At 36.8% G+C, this 18,029-nt stretch overlaps 2 protein-coding genes across 2 annotated transcripts; one reads left to right on the top strand and one right to left on the bottom strand.

Moving 5' to 3' along the window:
* Positions 1–12,107: 12,107 nt before the first annotated feature.
* K441DRAFT_713513 (uncharacterized protein) lies at positions 12,108–12,277 on the top strand (the record flags this gene model as incomplete). The annotated part of the gene is made up of 1 exon (XM_067653945.1): positions 12,108–12,277. A coding segment is annotated over one exon (170 nt), but the record flags the coding sequence as incomplete, so codon positions are not given.
* Positions 12,278–13,813: 1,536 nt separating this feature from the next.
* On the bottom strand, positions 13,814–14,523 carry K441DRAFT_656768 (uncharacterized protein). The gene has a single exon (XM_067648059.1). It carries the CDS (start codon positions 14,318–14,320, stop codon positions 14,051–14,053), a length of 270 nt encoding a protein of 89 aa, XP_067506266.1. The 5' UTR covers positions 14,321–14,523; the 3' UTR covers positions 13,814–14,050.
* Positions 14,524–18,029: the final 3,506 nt, after the last annotated feature.

Below are 18,029 nucleotides of genomic sequence, written 5' to 3'. Positions count from 1 at the left end.
AACTTTTATTAGTATTTTACTAAATAGTACGGGTAAAATACCTTTATATAATCTAGCGTAATAAAATTATAATTAGTTAGTAGTTCTATAATTAGTTTAAGAGTGTTATTAAACCCTAGCTTATATACCTCCCTTACAATTATACAAGCCTTTATAATCGCGTAGTTCCTAAAGTTCCCTATTACATTAAATAGCTATATATAATATTAAGATTATTAGTAGATAATTTAATATAATATTTCTAGTATATAGATACTTTACAAGCAGACACCGGGTTAGGAATATAATTAGCTTTTTTTATACTACTTTCGGCTACTTTAAAATAGCTTCTAACTATACCTTTTTTATTATATCCTTAATAAGGCCTAAAAAGCGGTTAAACTATAAGTTAATAAAATACCCGTTATAAGTCCTAGAGTTAATTACTAGCCTTACTAGTAAAATAGACCTATAAAGCGCAAATATAGGCTTATATCTCTTAGGTGGGTTTTCTTTTATACATTACCGTTATAATATTTAGAGGTACTCTTCTCTTACCCATAGCGCGGCAGTTAGGTTAAAATCGTCTTTATAGTTTAACTCGTCCTTACTTTCCCTAGCGCTATTTAGGTCCCCTTTAGATTAAATACTAGGTTAGTATACTCTGTATTAAAGGGAGGTTACTTATTTTATAGACGAAGCTATATTAGGGTTTAGGCAGATATAGCTTACTAGGGAGAATATAAAGCTAAATATTAGTTATTTACGCGATAAGGTACGGATTAGACGTATAAAAGAGTATTTTAAACTAGTACGCAATTATTTACGCGGTAAGGTATAGATTAGATATATAGGAGAGTATTTTAAACTAATACGCAATTATTAAGAGCTAGAGGTATATTGCAAAGATGCTGCGTTTTATAGCGGTTAGCGGTTAGATAGTAAAGAGAGTGTTTTATTTACTAGGGCCCGTTAAGTGCTAAATAGTAAAGGAGACTATTAAGTATTATAGTTAGACTCCGGCTATATATAAAGGTATAACCTACCTTAATTAAAAGATTAGAACTTTATGTCTTTAACTAAGCTAGTTTTACTACCAGATTATTAACAGATTTAGTAGATTTATTAATATTTAGTTANTATNNTTTTNTANAANAAGNAGGTATANACTNNCAGTNACTATCCTTATTATTANANATTACCCTTTTTAGCNNGAGGCNGCNATATATATTCTATATATTATTAGCTAGCTTAATATATTATATATAACGTTAATAAGGTTTATTACATGCCTACTTCTCTCTATACCCAGATATAACTAAACTAAAGTTATAATATTACTCGTTCTAGCTAGGTTCTATATACTTATTCTCTATTAGCGCGTTCTTTCTTCTATTAGCTAGGACGTAGGCAACTCTTAATAGTAGGCTAGGTAGAGACATAAGGTTAATTATACCAGTTATCCTCATTTCCTTATTATATATTAACTTAAAGTAGGGTTCTTACTACTAGTTTAAGTATTTAATAACGTGTTTTTATACTTACCTACTATAGTAACACTCCTATATTTGCCTGGTTAATAAAAGGTATAGCTTATAGCTAGAATAGGTTACCTTATAGCTATTTCTATAATATCTAAGGCGTATATAGATTAACAACTTAAAAATATATATACTAGTATAATATATATTAGACTAATACTTAGGCTACTAGTAATATATTCTACTAAAGGAGCTCTTACTGCACCCGGCCTAAAAAGACCAAAACCAACTAAAAGAACCCTAAAAAATACCTAGAGAATCCCCCTGAGATGCATACATTACAGGGAAAGCGCACGTTAAACGACGGTGGCTCACACTCACGCGCGACCGCTAGAACTACGCCTAGTAATAGCCCTCTATAATAAAGACGGGCGAATACTATACTATAAAGCGGAAATACCTCTATTAAAAAGGCATCTAATAAAATATAAAGCCTATTAGACGCGTCTAGTATCTAAAATTATAGGGGAGTAACCGTTAGCTATAATAAACTAATATAGCTAGTAGAATAGCTCCGCCAGTTTAGTGAACCTTAGGCGCCCCTCTAGTAAACCCTTAATTAAATCCTCTAACGGCTAAGCAAAATTAAAAATAAGTATAACCCTTTCTTACCGGCGAACCGCACCTAGGCCGCCGTAGTTATACTTTTACAGTATAGGGAACCTACCCCCCTTAAGTTAATAACTGGGTATATAATTATAATACGACTAAATATAGAATAAGTAGAGGGGCTTAGGGGATAATTAGAAATAGAAGTCCTTATAGAGATATATAAAGAGGTTTATAACGCTATTACAGTCTAATACCTTAAGAGTAGAGATATTAGAGTTACCTTAAAGGACTAATAGGCAAAGGAACGAGCTATAAGGGTAGGGGATAGGCTAGGAGAACATATTGGTATAAAAGTACTCTATAAGAATTACCTAGTTAAAGTCCTAGCAGTTCCTATAAGCCTTAGGGTAAAAAAGAAACGCTAGGCGGATAACATAGTAATTATATAGGAGATAGTAAAATAAATGGAACGCCTTATACCAGGACTCGAAATTACCTAAATCTAATAGCTTTAATAGGAAAATGTAAACTAAGTATATAATAAGAATAATAAAAGGACATAAGGGTCGCTAAAGACTTACTAGGGAGACGCTAGATAAACGTATAGCTCCCTTATTATTAGCATATATACACTAGGAATGCAAAAACTCCTTATCCAAAAAGGAATAATTATAAATAGCCTTATATATAATATAAGGCTCTATAACTATAGACTACGCCTAAAATAATGCTATTATTATATATAATAGGGATATACCTAATCTATATGCGCAGTATAGGTGTACTACGGCCACTATACAGGCCCCTATAATATAAGATATTGCTTAAATTAAGACTAAACAAAATACGTAAACTGCCACCAAAGTACATATAAGGCGTAGGAGAGAGAAAACTGCATTAAATATAAAAGATAGAAGGCAAGGGCTTAATAGCTGCGGGAATAACTATATACTAGGTTATATAAATAGAAATAACAGGTAATAAGCTAAGGGGATACAGGCGCCTTCCTAGTGTTTCCTACCTTTAATACTAAAGGGCTAGGCTAGCTATCCCAAGCCTTAATGGGCCAAAAGCGACGCTATATAATATTATTAGACTAATTAGGGATATAAGGGTTACAGGGGACATAAGGGAGAGGACGCCCTATAGGAAGACCCCTATAGACAGCAACAGTAGGCTTAAGACTAGGATAATTAAGAATTAGACTTAATGCGGTAAATATAATATTTACAGCCAACCTATAAAGGGTATATAGCTAACCAGTAAAAATAGGGGAAGAATTAGTAATAATAATAGATTTAGATATAAAAGCGCTAATAGGAACATAAAACATAGGAATAGAAAGCTCTATATAAAATAAGTAGTAACTAAGGTATATATATAAGAGATAAAAGCTCTAAATATCCTAAAGAAAGTGGAAATAGAAGAAGCAAGGAATAAAGGAAAGTTAAAAAACCCTTGCTAAGGGTCCGCCACCTATCCATTATATAGTATAACTACGGCAATATAAACCACCGCCTTGTAAGGCCCCTACTAGATAGTCTAGACCTAGAGAAATACTATATCCTTACTATACAAGAACCGTATTATAATACCTTTATATAATCAACATACTACCCCTAAGAATTCCAGCTCCTATACAAACTAAAAGCAGCTATACGCGTATGCTTTATAATTAGTAAGGCTATTAGCCTGTCCTTATAGTTATAGCAGGCAGTTAACCTAGATATTATAGTTATAACAATCTAAACATATAGGGGACCGGTATAAATTATTAATATATATAACCCTAGGGTTAAAGGGGTCCCATAAATAGAGAATATTATATTAGTAATAAGCTTACTAAAAACTAAAGGTATAGAGTTTATTCTACTAGGAGATATAAACCTTTACTACCCATAGTAGGGGGGTATCTATATTGCTATAGATTAATATTTAAAGTACCTACTAAGAGCTATAGATATCTAGGGCCTTAAGCTAGCTACCCCCCTAGGAGCAATTATATGGCAATAAGGCACTGCTAGAAGTATAATTAACCTCATATTTATAGACAAAGGCCTATACTAGAAACTTAAAAGGTGCAACCCTAAAGAAAAATAGGCACTTACCCTAAACTATATCCCTATCTAGATATAGCTAGACCTAGATACTAAAGCGTAACTAAATAGAAAAAGATATATAATAAGGAAGCTTAAAACAAATAGTTTCCTTAATATAGTTAAACAATAACTCTAAGACCTAGAAGAAATCCACCCAATACTAAACAAGTAAGGCTTATTAGCCACCCCTAAGGAAATTAACTAAAGACTAGAAAGGATTTAGGCAGCGATTAAAAATAGGCTAAAAGAGCACTACCCGATCTTAAAACTGGGCCCCTATACGTAATATATATAGTCCACACAATACGCAGTTCTAGTTGCCAGCTAATAACGAGCAAAAAGGAAATATATAAGTAGCCACAACCCTAAAGACAAAAGATAATATAAAGACACAAGAAACCAGCTAAAGAATACCCTAAAAAAAGAAGTAAGAAATAACTGGAGATAGTTTATAAATAAGCATACTTTTAACCCAAGCCTCCCCTATAATAAGGGCCTTTAGGCTATAATAAAATAAGTAAAGAAAAAGGTAGGGCGTTTAGTAGAAGACCTATACCTACCACCCCTACGAAAAGCAGGAGAATTATAGGCTATAAATAACAATAATAAGAAGGTAAAGATCCTTATAGAAAGGTTCTTCCCTTAACTAGCTCTAGTAGACCTTAGTAATATCACAGGCAAAACACCGGTAACTCGCCTATAGGTTAACAGCGATATAACAATAAAGGAAATGGCTAGAACTATTAGCCGCCTTTTAAATAATATAGCACTAGGACTAGATGGAATTCTAAATAAGGCCCTAAAAACCTATAGGCCACTTATAGCACCTTAGCTTGCAGATATAGCTAGAGCATACTTTACTATAGGCTACTACCTATAACTCGGAAGATCTATAATAACGGTTATCCTATAAAAAAAAAGGTAAAGTAGATTACTTAATCCTAGAAAGCTACTACCCTATTGCCTTAGAAAACACCCTTAGCAAGATCTTAGAAAGGGTAATAGCGGAACGCATAGTAGATACAGCAGAGAAATACACCCTACTACTATAAAGCCAAATAGGGGCAAGAAAGAACCGCTTAACACTATTAGCACTTACGCTACTCGCTACCACTATTAAATCTATATAGGCGATGCGAAAGGACTTTATAGTATTAATGCTTAGCCTAGATATTAGTGGTACCTACAATAATATACCCTATAAGCGTCTCCTGTATATCCTTAGGGTAAAGGGCTTCTTAAAATAGATTATATAATTTGTCCAAGGGTTTATAGGCCAGAAAGAAATATTACTAGTCTTTAGCGGATACCAGAGCCCCCCTATTATAGTTACAATAAAAATACCACAAGGATTACCCCTCTCGCCTATACTCTTCCTTTTCTTTATAAGCAACCTACTTAACTCCTTTAAAAAAGGGGCAACCTAGGGGATAGGCTTTATTAATAATACAAACCTAATTATATACGGGCCAACAGCCGTAAAGAATTGCAAAACACTAGAGAAAGCCTATAACACTTATATAGAATAGGCAAAACGTTATAGAGTCCAATTCTCACTAGAGAAATACCAGCTAATCTATTTTATAAAAAAACGCAACCAATCTACAGATCTCTAGCATATAATTTATATCTAAGGCTTTAGGGGTTAACCAGTTTAGGGCCTAAGGGTATTAGGAGTATAGGTAGATAGCAAGCTCCGGTAAAGCGCACATACGGCATAAGCAGCCCGTAAAGGCCAAGTATAGTTTATTACTTTATCTAGGATTATTAATTCCATATAGGGTCCATACTTCTAGAGGTCACGCCTACTATATATAGTAGTCGTCTAGCTAACCATAACATATAGATCCAATATTTGGGCCATTAGAGAAACTAAGAAGGGCCCCCCTAAATTACTCCTTAAACTACTTCAAAAGGTCTAAATAGCCTACCTTTAAAGTATTATAGGCGGGTACAAGCAAACGGCTACAGCACTACTTAAAAAGGAATCCAATATTCCCCCCCTACAGTTACATATTAAAGCCGCTGCAATATAAAAAACGTAAAATAAACACAACTCTAATATTATAAAGTATATTAAGACACGCCTAAGTAAACTATAGAGGGACCCTAGGGTGCCCTATAGGAGAACAAACTAACAACCCTAAAGTAGGGAAGAGATATTAGAGAAACAGGTAAAGAAAGTAAAAGAAGAATAGTGCCGCTTTAGGGCCCAGGCCTATATAGAGGAAAAAGGGAGACGCGTAAAAGGTCAGCAAAGACAATAGTAAGATAGAGAAAGGAGCTAAAGTAGAATACGCAAAAATACTAGGAAACCATCTACCATAATATAATACTAGTTGGACTAACGCTAAAGAGGTAAATAGGAGTTAAAGGTATAGAGGCTAACTTAGGTAAGATAAACCTAAGCTATAGTATAGTTAACGCTATAGGGGGTAAATACCTAAGGGCTCTAAGAAGGCCTAATAAAGGTAGAAAATATAATAGCAATACTCTTAAGAATAGGAATAATAGGACTAAAAGATTAGCTTTACTGGGTGGGTATTCTAGTAGGTAGCCTAAGATGCGAATATGGCTAGCCAAGATAGACACTAAAATACGTAATACTGCTATGCCCCCTACGCACCAATTAAGAAATAATACTCTTAATAGCTGGCATAAAGAACTATAATACACTGCTCTTAACATAAAAAGGCCTCAAGGCGGTTACCTAGTGGCTTATTAGTTAAAATGTGCTAAATTAGTTTTAGGTTATAAGGGAAATAGTAATAGAAGGCAAGGGGGCAAGTAGCAGGTGCCCCCTAGTAACTCTACAGTAGTAGAGTAATAGTTTATAATACTAGCGCGTCCGTAGGCTTATTACGGCAGCAGTGGTTCCTAAGGAGGTTAAACAGTAAGGTAGTAGAGCACTATAGGCGACTNNTAGGCGCTAAGTANGCGAGTCCNAAAAGGCNGGGAGATNGATNACGGGGTTTTCTNATTTTTCTTAAATAGAGTTTTCTCCCTATATGTAAATAAGGAGTAGTCCGCGTGGGCCTAATAGGGATCCAAATTAGACGTTAAGCAATGAATTATTATTATATATTAGACTAATAGCAGTATTAATAGAGTATTATTGCTATAGTACTTACAAATAACTTAAATAGGGGTGTATTTATTGTAATTAGCTGCTAGTTTTAACTAGTTGCGGTTAAGCTATAATCATAACTTATTAACTTACATTAAGTTAGTAGTTAAGAAAATATTATTATATAGTTAAAGATTATCTAATACTATTTGCTATTATATGCGAAACTGTTTTATTTTATTAGTATATCCTTTAGTAAATACGGTATAGGTATATAAAAGGTTAAACGTTAATCCTGGTAATAAAAGTAGTAGGCTAATAAGGCTTATATCTAAATTTAATAGGGAAGTACCTTATTAAACCACTTTACCTACCTAGGGCGCTAGCTTTTAGATCCTATACCATATTCTAGTCTACCTATACTAGGTTTAACACCTATCTCTCGCTTAAAGTAAAGCTTATTTACCTTATCCGTATAGCTCACTAGTATAGATAATACTAGGGTAGGTATAGGCGGTATATAGGACAGTAATAACACTTCTATATAGTTATATCGCTATATTTTACACCCTTATATAATACCTAGTATTTCTACCGCAAATATTTAACGTTATTCTTCCGTGTCGTTAACCCTACTAGCCTATAGTAAGCCTAACCTATCCCCTATATATATATTACAATAGTAATTAAATTTAGTAAAATAGTAAGGAAAGCATAAGTATAGATATAAGGATTAGGTGTTAAATACTAAGAGCGAGCTAGGGATAGTATTAATATATATTACCCCAACAAGTTTATTAAAAAGAATAGGTATAAACCTTAGGCTTTATTGTTTAATCCCCTTAGGTGTTTTAAGAATGATAAATAAGTTATAAGAATATCCTAGAATATATTATTCTAAGACTCCCTCGCCTAATAGCACGCTAAAGGGCTCTAATATTAAGCCGTCTACCTTTATATATAGTAATCTATTAAACTAGCAAGTATTCCAAATAAAGTAGTAGCTTTAAGGCGTATAATCTATACTATAATTATAGTTACCTTTACCTTTTCTATTGCGAGTTAAGGCGTAGAGTAAGGGCTCTTTTTTAACTAGGAGAGGTTTTTTAGAATAGCTATAGGTTAAGTATCGCCTTAGTATTAACCCGTTTACCTATTCTACCTATTCTTATATATATAGAGTGCGAGTTATTTAGTAAAGGTAAGGGTGCGGAAATAGAGGGAAAGTAATTATATTATTCTTAGCTGGTAGCGTAGACTGTAAATACGAGTTAGTAATACTAAATTAACTTTAAGTAGTAATCTACTTATTCTTTTTTATTCTATTATAAATAAAAACCTATTTATTTTTTATAGAAATATATCCTTAACTATACTGCGCTATTTCTCTTTATTTATAAGCTAAATTCGTTCTCTAGCTATTTTGTCGCCAATATAGTTATAAGGTAAGAATGTAGATAGGGAGTCCAATGATAGAATAATAGGTATATTGTATAGACAGAGACAAATCCTTAAAGGAAAAGGAGGAGTCTGTGTGCGAGGTAGGAAGGGTTTTCCCTAGGAATGTATAGAGCACGTGCCTTACGGGCGAGTTACCCCTAGGTTGCCCCAGGGTCGCCCGTACCTTACGGCTATATAACTATCTACTTAGGTTTTACCTAATAATGCCCCCCCCCTTTAAAAAGGGTCGTCTCTAATCCTTTATTGACCCGAGGTACGAGTGGTCTATATTTTCGGGTCCTGGATTTCAAAACTTAGCCAAGCCAGCTTCTAATTGGTTAGAAAAAAAGCGCGCGCGGTAAGTTGTGGCAGAATCCACGTGACGAACTTCAAAACATCGAGCTCTACCAAAGCCCTGCAAAAGCTCTGCAAAAGCTCTGCATAAAGCTCCGTATGAAGCTCTACCAAAAGCTCTATTAAAGACTTTGCAACACTCTGCCCACCTAGTGTACTGGCCACGCAGTAAAACAGAGCACGCAGTGCGCAGGGGGGTCCAAAGGGGTCTCCCCCTTGAAGCTCTGCTCAAAGCTCTGCTCGAAGCTCTGCTCGAAGCTCTGTTCGAAGCCCTATACGGAGCCCCAAAGCTCTACTAACACGCAGCACTAATATACTAGGAAGTCTTACAATCGTTCTTTACAAACACCTCTACGACGGCTCTACAATTGCCCGTACAATTATCCGTATAAACGGCTCTACAAACGGCTCTACAAACGTCTACACGATCGCCCGTGCGAACGCCCATACAATCAATCGATCAATCGATCAATTGCCTATCCGAATGCCCGTACGAACGTCTCTACAATTGCTTATACAATCAACCAACCAAACGCCCGTACGATCGTCTCTACGTACGGCTCTACAATCAATCAATCAGACGCCCATATAAACGTCTCTACAAATGTCTCTACGAGCGTCTACAATCGCCCATACAATCGTCCGTACGAACGTCTGTACGAATGCCTACACGAACGCCCGCACGAACATCTGCACGAACGCCTGTACGAACGCCTGCACGAACGCCTATACAAAGCTCTGCTCAAAGTTCTATACAAAGTCGTTTATAAGGCCTTTAAAAACAAGTCTAAATACAAGCTCTATCAAAGCTCTATATAAGGCTCTATCAAAGCTCTGCATGGAGCTCTACTAAAGCTCTACAAAAGCTCTGCACGAACCTCCGTACGAAGCTCTGCAAAAGCTCTACTAAAAGCTCTACAAGACCTCTGCTCACGCAGTAAATAGAGCACGTAGTGCGCAGGGGGGGTCCAAGGGGGTCTCCCCCTTGAGCTCAAAGTTCTACTCGGAGCTTCACTTAAAGCTTAATACGGAGCTCTAAAGCTCTACTAACACACAGCACTGATATACTAGGAAGATTATACAATTAGCCGTACGAACGCCCATACGATCGATAAATTAAACGTCCACACGATTGCCTATATGATCGTCTCTATAAACGTCTCTACGATTAATCGCCCATACGAACGTCTGCACGCCTGCATGTGGCTCTATAGAAGCTCTATACGAAGCTTTACACGAAGATCTACACGAAGCTCTACCAAAGCTCTACCAAAATCCCTACTAAAAGCCCTACTAAAAGCCCTACCAAAAGCTCTACCAAAATGCTCTACCAAAGCCTCCACAAGAGCCCGCCTATGCAGTAAATGAAGCACGCAGTGCCAAAGGGGGGGGGTCCAAGGGGGTCTCCCCTTGAGCTCGAAGCTCTACTCGAAGCTTAATACGGAGCTCTAAAGCTCTACTGACACGCAGCACTGATATACTAGGAAGGCTCTATAATCGTCTACACGAACGGCTCTACGAACGTCTGCACGATCGCCCGTACGAACGCCCATACGATCAATTAATCAATCAATCAAACACCTATACAATCGATCAATCGAACGCCCGTACGAACTTCTCTACAACGGCCCTACGCACGGCTCTATAAACGTCCATACAATTAATCAATCAATCAATCAAATCGCCCACACGAACGCCCGTACGAACGGTCAGTCAAATGTCCATACAATTACCCATACAATCGTCTCTACAAACGTCCCTGCAATTAATCGCCAGAAACGTCTGCACGTCTGCACGTCTACACGCCTGCACGTGGCTCTGCACAAGGCTTAGCACAAAGCTCTATATAAAACCCTGCATAAGTCTCTACTAAAGCTCTGCACGAGGCTCTACCAAAGCTCTACAGAAGCCTCTATCAAAGCTCTGCACAAGCCTCTGCCTAAAGCTTACCCCCTACTGCGAAGCAGCCCCCGCAGCGCAGCACGACGGAGGTATATATATATTATTTCTAAATTAAGTAAAAGCTCTATATAGGGGGGGTCTAGGGGGTCTCCCCCTGGAAAACCTCATATCTATATATATATTAATTAATCTCTATATAATAAGGCTTTAAATTAAAGCTTTGGGTTAACCAATCGGCTTATTATAAACTCGGGTCAAAATTTTCGTTGGGGGGTACCAACGATCCGCATGTTATACTTAAGCCTCGATAAAACCCTATAAAAAACCTTAGTAAGGAAAAATTTTAAAGGGAAAAGAGCGTTTTAATTTTGCGTATAGAGAGACGGGTAGTACATATACGCGGCGTAAAGATGTTAAGGAACTTCGACCGGCGGTTAAAGGTATCTAATTAGTTAGATTTGCCTTGCTAAGACTCCCCCGCATTTAACCGAGCTAGTAGCAATTTTGTATGCCTGGTATAGAAAATCCTAATTAGTCCATTAAACGGGTAGAGCTAGTAGAGCTTAATACTATCGCCTGAATTTGGTAGACCAGAAATATTCCAAAGCTTACTTATATAGGCAGGTCGCTAGTACCTCGCGGGTAGGTTATAGGTTATTTGCATACAGCCAGATTTGTAGACAGTAAGGCTATATGCCTATTAAATCCACCGCTAACCCTACTTTGGCCTTATACTGTACCGGCGTAGCGCCGTATATACTTCGCGGGTAGGTTATAGGTTATTTATATATAGCCAGATTAGGACGGTAAGGCTGTATATCTATTAGACCCGCCGCTAACCTATGTTTTAGCCTTATGCGTTATCTGCGTAGTATATACGTGGAATAGTATAAGATATAAGACTGTAGCCTACCCGTGCCGCTGTCGCGATCCACTTACCTCGTTACCGAGGTAAGTGCCGGCCAGCTCAACGAGTAGAGCCCACCTCAACGTCAGATTTGCCAAGACAATGATTTTAAAGCCGCAGAGCTCTACCAAAAAGTCGAATATTTAGAATCTTGTAGTGTAGTACTGGTTTCTTAATGGAAGGAGTCTCTATATACAATAGATTAAGGCTCTAGCCGCCTTGTGGCGTCCTAAAGAAGCTACTTCACAGTTACCCGTTCCTTCCTTAGTAATGCACATGCAGCTTTTAGAGCCTCCTCCTGCTCGCGCTTTTGTACAATTGACCGTGCATTTGCTGCATATATAACCCCTCCCTTCTATACAACCTTTCTATTAGTTTTTTGGCGTTGCCGACGAGCTTTAGCAACTGCTTGTGTATTTACAAGCTTGCGTTTGGCTTATAGTCGTGTATACATATTTACCGAACTACCTTTTACAAATTTTATAAAGATATCTATGGCCTCCTTATTATCTTTATATACCTCCTAAGCTAGCAGTAAAACTTTCTTCTAAACTATACGCAAAGATCTTAGTGTATATGGTATAGATGGTGGCTCATAAGGTAGTAAAGGGGGGGGGAGGTAGTAGGACGCGCCTCGCGCATAGAATTAAGGACGATTTAAGGGTTATAAGGAACAAGGCCTACCTGCTAGAAGGCTAATTTAATTATACTCAATTTAAACATTTAGCGACAAATTAATTTAATCGCGTGGAGGAATTTAACTTTATTAAAGTTAGTGCAGCCTATCCGTGTCGCTTACTCAACTGCCTTACTATAGTGGTGTTTATACGGCTAAAATACAACAATATTAAGAGGCTTCAAAAGCTGGCTTATATGCGGAGGTAAGGTAAATAGTATAATCTTTTAATTATCGCAATACTTAATAAACTCCTTTATAAGGTAAGAGCCGTAGCCATTAAAAATTAGGAGCCTATATGCACCTAGCTAGCGCTAAGAGCTATACGCGTTAAAGTGCTTAAGCCAATTAAAAGCTAATTCGTTATTTAAATAGCCTATTTCTAATAGGCCTAATAGATAGTAGTTAGGAAGGGCTAAATTCTTAAACCACTAGTAGAGGAACTATGCGCCCGCAAGTATAATTATAGGTAGTAGATTAACTCCGTTACTATTTATTATTTCTATTATAGTAACTAGCTCATAATTCGTATCCGTAGAGATGTAAGCTTTTTAATAAGGCTCCCTTATAATAATCTACTGGTCCTTACTAATACTAACGCAGAATCCTAACTTATTAAAGTTATATATATCCGTAGGCATAACTATATACTTAATTATAACGTCACGGTATTAATAAAACCACGCCTTAATATCCTTCGGCTCGTATACCGCTATACGCTTAAGCTCCATTATTTTCTGCCTACGCTTATAGTACTCTAGGTGGCAGCTAAGCTAGTATTTAACAAAGTAAGAGCTAATAGGAGGTAGTGGCTAATCTAGATTTTTGTTAGCTTAATTTAAGATCTAATTTGCTGTAGAACGTATTATTAGTAGTTAAGCGGCGGTATCTAAGGAATCTAAGCGATTAATATAGCTATAAAGAGCAAGGTCTTAATTATTAGTAAGCCTTTTACCTACTGCAGGCCTCTTGTAATGTAATTAACGTCCTTTCCACCGAGCGCAGAGGCGTGATTTAGGAACACCGTGTCGGCGCGCAGCCTCTACAATATTGGGCTTGGTAGACTCTTAGAGTTCTTTAAGAGCCTCCTGGATCTTATTTTCGACGCGAATATACTTAGTAGTTATGGCGTTAATAATATATAATAAGAATATTAATAGTATTTGGGTGTCTTGGCAAATCTGACGTTAAGGTGGGCTCTACTCGTTGAGCTGGCCGGCACTTACCTCGGTAACGAGGTAAGTGGATCACAACAGCGGCACGGGTAGAAGGCTCCAAGACAGCATTAGCACTACCCTCGTATATCTCGCATATCTCGTATATGGGTCAAATGAGTTAAAGATTAAGTCATAGACCCTACGGTTAGGACTCTACATTTGTGTATATATTTCACTTGATTTCCATAGATTTACAATCAGGCCGTTCATTCAATTCATCCACACTGCAAAGCTTACATGACACTGGGTAGACAGGTATGCATGATAAACCCCCTTAAACCGCAGTTCATCCCTCCTGAATCAAGAACATCCCACATCATTGTTGCAACCCCTTTAAGATATCCTCCCAGATCTGCAAATTCTTCTCATGGCCATAATCCCCGTCTCCGTAGGTCGCCTGCACCTCCCGACGCAATCTAATAATGTCCTCCACGACCTGCCGCTTCATATTGCCCAGATCTGTAAAGGACTTCTTCGGGTATTCCTGGGGTCGACAATTCGCTGCGCGGTGGAGCATCTCCGTATTGATTTGGTCGAAGGCTGCTTCGTAATTCTTGTAGCCTTCGTACAACTCGCGTCGGGACATTGTGTTACTGGAGGTGGATTGTTTGGTATGCTAGCGTGGAGTGGACGATCTTGCTTCAAGTGTATAATGCGAAGCAAACGGAAGTTTGAAACAGGTAGTGGAGTAATAGTTGCAAAGTGCAAAGGCTTCGAACTTGGTTGCCTCTCTCATGTTCTCGACCTCTCAGCGTTTTTATTTAAGGCCCCTCACTTACCCCGCGATACCTGCAGGAGCTGCGCCAGTTAGCACTCGGGGATCGTCGCGATATTGATGCCCAACGTCCGTGTCCCCCAACGCCCCTCTTGGCTCTTGTCGAACCCCCAATTGGCTCAAAAAGACCGGTCCCTCTGGCGAAGCCAAATAGGACGTATTTTATAGGTTGACTGCTCTTTCCAAACCAAATTCCGCATATATTTCTCTTATTACTTCATAACAACTTTTCCTCTATAGCAAAGGCAGTATCTACACTATGACTGTAAAGACTGAGCTTAAAGCGGCGTCGACAACCGCTTTCATTTCCAGTCCCAAATCCCTGATAATAAATGATGGGGACCCCCAGAAGGAACCCCAATTTATATTAAACACACATAGGTATAAAAGTAAGAACACTAGCCTCACCCTTAGCTAAACCTAGAGGAATATTAGGCTAACGGGAAGGTGTTGCAGCTATACAACTATACGTAACTGCTAGACTAGAGCTAGTTAAAGATAAGACCGCGTATAAAGAGTAAATGCCACGGAAAGACTTCCAGGACGTAGAGTTAATTAATGGCGATCTATATACGGTATAGTGGACAGATATATAGATTCTAGGCAGTTAGAGTACTAATAGTTGCTCTAGCTCGCAAAGTAAGGCCTTTTTAGTATCTTTAGCTCCTGTTAATAGTTTAATAAGCATAGTATAGACGAGGTTTATAAGTTTTAGCTACCTTCTCTTTCTAGCTACCTAATAAAAATTATAAAACTCTAGGCTGTTAACTAAAGGTACACTAAATAGGGTCTTCGCCTACCTTAGTTATTAAATATTATAAGGAGGCTATTTAGGACCTCTAGGATAACGAGAGCAGTTTGGATAAATATTGGGCGGTGCTTATAGATAAAAAGTATAAAGAACACAGCTGTAAAGACGCCGCCTTCGTCCGAGTAAGGAAACTAGTAATCTCTACACTAAATAGACTGGAGCGGTATGCTACGACTAAAAAGGAAAAAGCGACTAATATAAGGAACCTACTAACGAAAGTAAGCATATATTAAGTTATCCGTTATACCTACAAAGTCTCTAAGTTAATAAGTACCCTACTAATATAAAGCTAAGTTTTAAAACAAAACGACAGCGAACTTCTTAAAGGTTAAAGACTTAAACTAACGCTTTAATCGTACTGGGGTTTCTAAGGATGGAAAAAGCTACTAGTTTATATCTAAACTTCTTAACGCTAGGTTAGACGAGCTAAAGACAAAGAGCGAGCAATACTAAAGATTTAAAAATGACTGGGATGACGTAAGTTTTACAGTAATTTACTTTTGGGAAAGTAGTTAATTACCTTATAGCCAGCTGTATTAGAGCCTAACAGTTTTCTTAAATAGGAGGACCGTACTACCCTATTTAGGGACAGTACCTTAACGAAACTCTTAAGACTCTACTAGAACGCATAAGCCAAAATTAAAAAAGTAGCTATTAAGAAGAAAAAGATTACAGTCCTTATCCTTTATATTAGCCGCTTAAACGAAATTTACTAAGATCTTATACCGAAAATATAAAACGCAATTAAAGCCCTTTAGGAGCTAGAGGCACTTTTTAATAGTTAATCTAGCAGCTTTAAAGAAATAGCTAGACTGCTAGCTTTCCTAATAGATAACACCAATTCTCTAGACTTTAATATCCAGGATATTAATATACCAACTAATCTAAGTAGGGCCGTTAAAACATTCCGTAAGGTATGCGATTCCTAGTATATCTTAGTAGGTCTAGATTATATACTAATTTTTTACTAGTAAATAGGTTAAGGATTTAGTAGAGGAGTTTAAACGAGATAGGAAATAAAGTAGTGGGGGAAGGCCATGCTTAATCTGGCTAGCTAGAAATATACCTATTTTCTATATCATATCCGGTATTAACATTGTTTTCCTAAAATATTGAGAATTTAATAGCAGACGGAATTTGTAGGAACCTATATAGTAGTAAAGGCTTTTAAGCTTCTTATACTAATAAAGCTAGTTATAAACTTAAGTATGTCTAGAGTAAAGGATGTATTATAAATAGTGCTGTTAACAGTTAGGTTATCTAACGAAATCCTTTTTTTTTTTAAATTATATACTGTTTTAGCTGCCCTAAGGGCGCTATGCTGGGTCTTTTATTTTACAGAGGTAGATCCTAGGTAATTACCCATCTTACCTACAGCAGTGATTCCGTAAGGCCCTCGTCCGCATATTTACTACATACTATAGGTATATAGTGCCTAGGAGAGAAGTAAATGTCTAAAATGCAAGGGAACTAGAAAAGAACGCTATTGTAATATAATTATAAAGATATATGCAAGTAGGGTAAGTTCCTATGCAAAGGAGATAATTAAAATTAAATAATTAAAAAGCAGTAAATATATAAAATACCTCCGTTCTGTGCTATATATTAAAGCCAGGCCTTTTTAGGGCCTATTTTCTTACCGTAATGCTATCCGTCTTCCGCTAATATTATATATAACGTGTCTGCCGTTAAGAGAAACTTAAGCGGTTACTTCTAGTCTGTTTTTGGCCTCTATAAACTGCCCTAGGAGGCCTATTTATACTATATAGATTGCTACCTTTTTTACTAACTATATCTCGTTTAAGATCTTCTAAATACTTTAAGGTTGGCTATTATGCGGCTATATTTCTTTCCTTAGTTCTTTAAAATTAGGATATTTAACTAGGACGTATTGTCCTATCTATTTATCCCTATATATACACCTTAAGTTAGGCGCGCGTTTAATCCTATAAAGGTAGCTTTTTAGAGCTACCTTTTCTGTTTAGATCTAGGTAAGTATAGCCAAAAGGGCCTTTAGCATGTTATTATATATCTTAAGCCTACTTTAAAATCTTTAATGCTAGTCTATATAACTCCCTTCCTATTTCGCCACTTTCCCATTCCTTCTCCTAGTATAGCTCCATTTAGGCTTTTATAGTTCTTTTTGCTATAGATAATAGGCTTTATAGGGAGGGGAGGGTAGGGGCTCTTAGCCCTATCCCGCCCTTTCTTTATCCTATTGCTTATTTTGCCAAGATATCTGCTTATTTATTTCCTTTAATCTTCGCGTGTAAAGGGATCTAGTATATTATGACTTTTATACTTATTATCTATACCACTAGGAGCCTTTGCCTTATTTTATATATAAGGTATTATCTTAATTAGTTCTAAGGCTTTACTACTGCTTAAATTGCTGCTTAGCCATCTATAAATATTATAAGTTTTTTAATTAATAGTAAGTATTTTAGCGCTAGGTTTAAGGCCAGCTGGAAACCTTTTAGTTCCCTAGCGTATATACTACTTACTTAGTTTATTTCTATATAGTTAGTTGCTTCTATTCCTGGTTAGGGTATATATACTAACGCTCCAATCTCCCTATTAATTTCGCTTCCATTAATATACGCTAGGAAATGTCTTAGGCTATTCTTAACCTCCTATACAATCTAGTTATGCTCTTACTTTAATATTTCTTTATCCCTAGTAATATAGGTTTATAGCGGTTTAACCTAA

This window comes from Cenococcum geophilum (genome assembly GCF_001692895.1).
Source record: "Cenococcum geophilum 1.58 unplaced genomic scaffold K441scaffold_12, whole genome shotgun sequence".
NCBI lineage: Eukaryota > Fungi > Ascomycota > Dothideomycetes > Gloniales > Gloniaceae > Cenococcum > Cenococcum geophilum.
This window is presented reverse-complemented; position numbering and strand designations above follow the sequence as displayed.